The 1,819-nt window shown below is 38.7% G+C and overlaps 1 protein-coding gene across 1 annotated transcript; it reads right to left on the reverse strand.

Annotated features, from left to right (window-relative positions):
- Positions 1-976: 976 nt before the first annotated feature.
- On the reverse strand, positions 977-1,611 carry LOC138886216 (uncharacterized mitochondrial protein AtMg00860-like). The gene is made up of 2 exons (XM_070167270.1): positions 1,295-1,611; positions 977-1,238 (listed from the first exon to the last, which is right to left on the reverse strand). The coding sequence occupies exons 1-2, from the start codon at positions 1,609-1,611 to the stop codon at positions 977-979; spliced, it is 579 nt and encodes a 192-aa protein (XP_070023371.1).
- Positions 1,612-1,819: the final 208 nt, after the last annotated feature.

Genomic DNA, 1,819 nt, shown 5'->3' on the forward strand with positions numbered 1-1,819 from the left:
TTTTTAGGTTATTGGCTAGTCATGCACCTCAAATTAGTCTCCAAGTATTTGTTGAGCCTTTCAGTTTGCCCATTCGATTGAGGGTGATAGGCAATGCTATGGTTCAAATTCACCTTCAAGGATTTGAACAATTCCTTCCAGAACAAGCTTGGGAAAATCTTATCTCTGTCAGACACTATAAAACTGGGAACCCATGTAATTTATAAATGTTATCAATTAAAGCTCTCACCACTTGCGCCATAGTAAAAGGGTGTGATAGCGTAATGAAATGGCCAAACTTAGTGAGTTTATACACTACTACCAAAACAGGATCTTTCCCTTCGGATTTAGGTAAAGAATTAATAAAACCCATTGAGATGTGAGTCCAGGCTTGTTGTGAATTGTCTTGCAATAGTCCAGGATAGGGAACACTTTCACTCTTGCATCTCTAGCAAACATTACATTCTTTGACAAATTCTGTAACCTCCAAAGTCAACTTGGGCCAATAGAATACACTTGTCAGTCTTTTGATTGTTCCTTGTATCCCAGAATCCCCCCCCCTCCCTGATTGATGATGAATGCATCAAATTGATCAGTCTGCTCCTCATATATATGTGTTGCCCAATCCATATCTTTCCTTTAAAAATTAGTAGGCCTTCATGTGTGGTGATTTCTTCCTAAACTCCAAATTGATTAGCCAGACAAGTGAAATGTTTTGCCACTTCTAAGTTGCCTTCATAACTATATAAAACTTCCTGCATACAAGAAGGTTCAAGGTTAGAAATGGCAGTACGATGACCTTGATCTTACAGTCTTCTGGATAAAGCATCAACTACTATATTCTCTGCCCTCTCTTGTATTGAATCTCATAGTCCAAGCCCATCAGTTTAGATAACCCTTTTTGCTGTAGTAGGGTAGTCATTTTCTGATCTCTGAGGTATTTAAGACAGAAATGATCAGTCTTAATGATAAAGTGTGATGGTTGCGGGTAATGTCTTCATTTCTCAATAGCAAAAAGTAATGCTATTAGCTCTTTTTCATAAGTGGATAAACCTTGATGTTTAGCACATAAGGCTTGACTGATAAAGGATATAGGTTGACCACTTTGCATAAGAACTGCCCCGATACCAACATTGAAAGCATCTACCTCTACTACAAATGTTTTAATGAAGTCGGGAAGAGCCAAAACTGGAGCGTTAGTCATAGCTTCTTTCAATTTGTTGAAGGATTCAGTTGCTTGGTCATTCCACTTGAACTCCCTTTTTTGAGTAACAAGGTCAATGGTTTATTGATTTGCCCATAATGTTGTATGAACCTTCTATAATATCCAGTTAACCCAAGAAATCCCTTAAGAGCCTTCACAGTAGTTGGTAATGGCCAATCCTCCATAGCTGTTATTTTAGAGGGATCAGTTTGTACCTCTTCCCCTGAGATGATATGGCCCAAGTAGTCTATTTGAGGTTGTTCAAAGTCACATTTGGACATCTTGGCAAATAGTTTGTTTTGCCTCAACAATTGTAATACCGTACTCAGGTGGATTTTATATTCTTCAAGTGTCCTGCTATACACTAAGATGTCATCAAAGAAGACCAGAATGAACCTTCTAAGATAAGGACCAAAAATCTCATTCATCAAAGATTGAAAAGTGGCTGGAGCATTGATTAGATCAAAATGGCATCACCTTGAACTGCTAGTGGCCATGGTGGATTCTAAATGTAGTCTTGCTTTTTTTCTCCCTCTTTCATCCTCACTTGGTGGTGTCCAGCTCCTAAATCAAGCTTTGAGTATACTGTGGTGCCATGCAGTTCATCTAAGAGGTCCTCAACTACGGGGACAGGAA

This window comes from Nicotiana sylvestris, chromosome 2, assembly GCF_000393655.2.
Source record: "Nicotiana sylvestris chromosome 2, ASM39365v2, whole genome shotgun sequence".
NCBI classification, from domain to species: domain Eukaryota; kingdom Viridiplantae; phylum Streptophyta; class Magnoliopsida; order Solanales; family Solanaceae; genus Nicotiana; species Nicotiana sylvestris.

What these genes read in the sequence shown, in the direction of transcription:
- LOC138886216 (XM_070167270.1), bottom strand. Translation starts at nt 1,611, where the DNA reads ATGAATGAGATTTTTGGTCCTTATCTTAGAAGGTTCATTCTGGTCTTC. An exon ending in TTAACTGGATATTATAGAAG is followed by an intron (nt 1,239 to 1,294) that starts GTTCATACAACA and finishes TACTCAAAAAAG; the next exon opens with GGAGTTCAAGTGGAATGACC.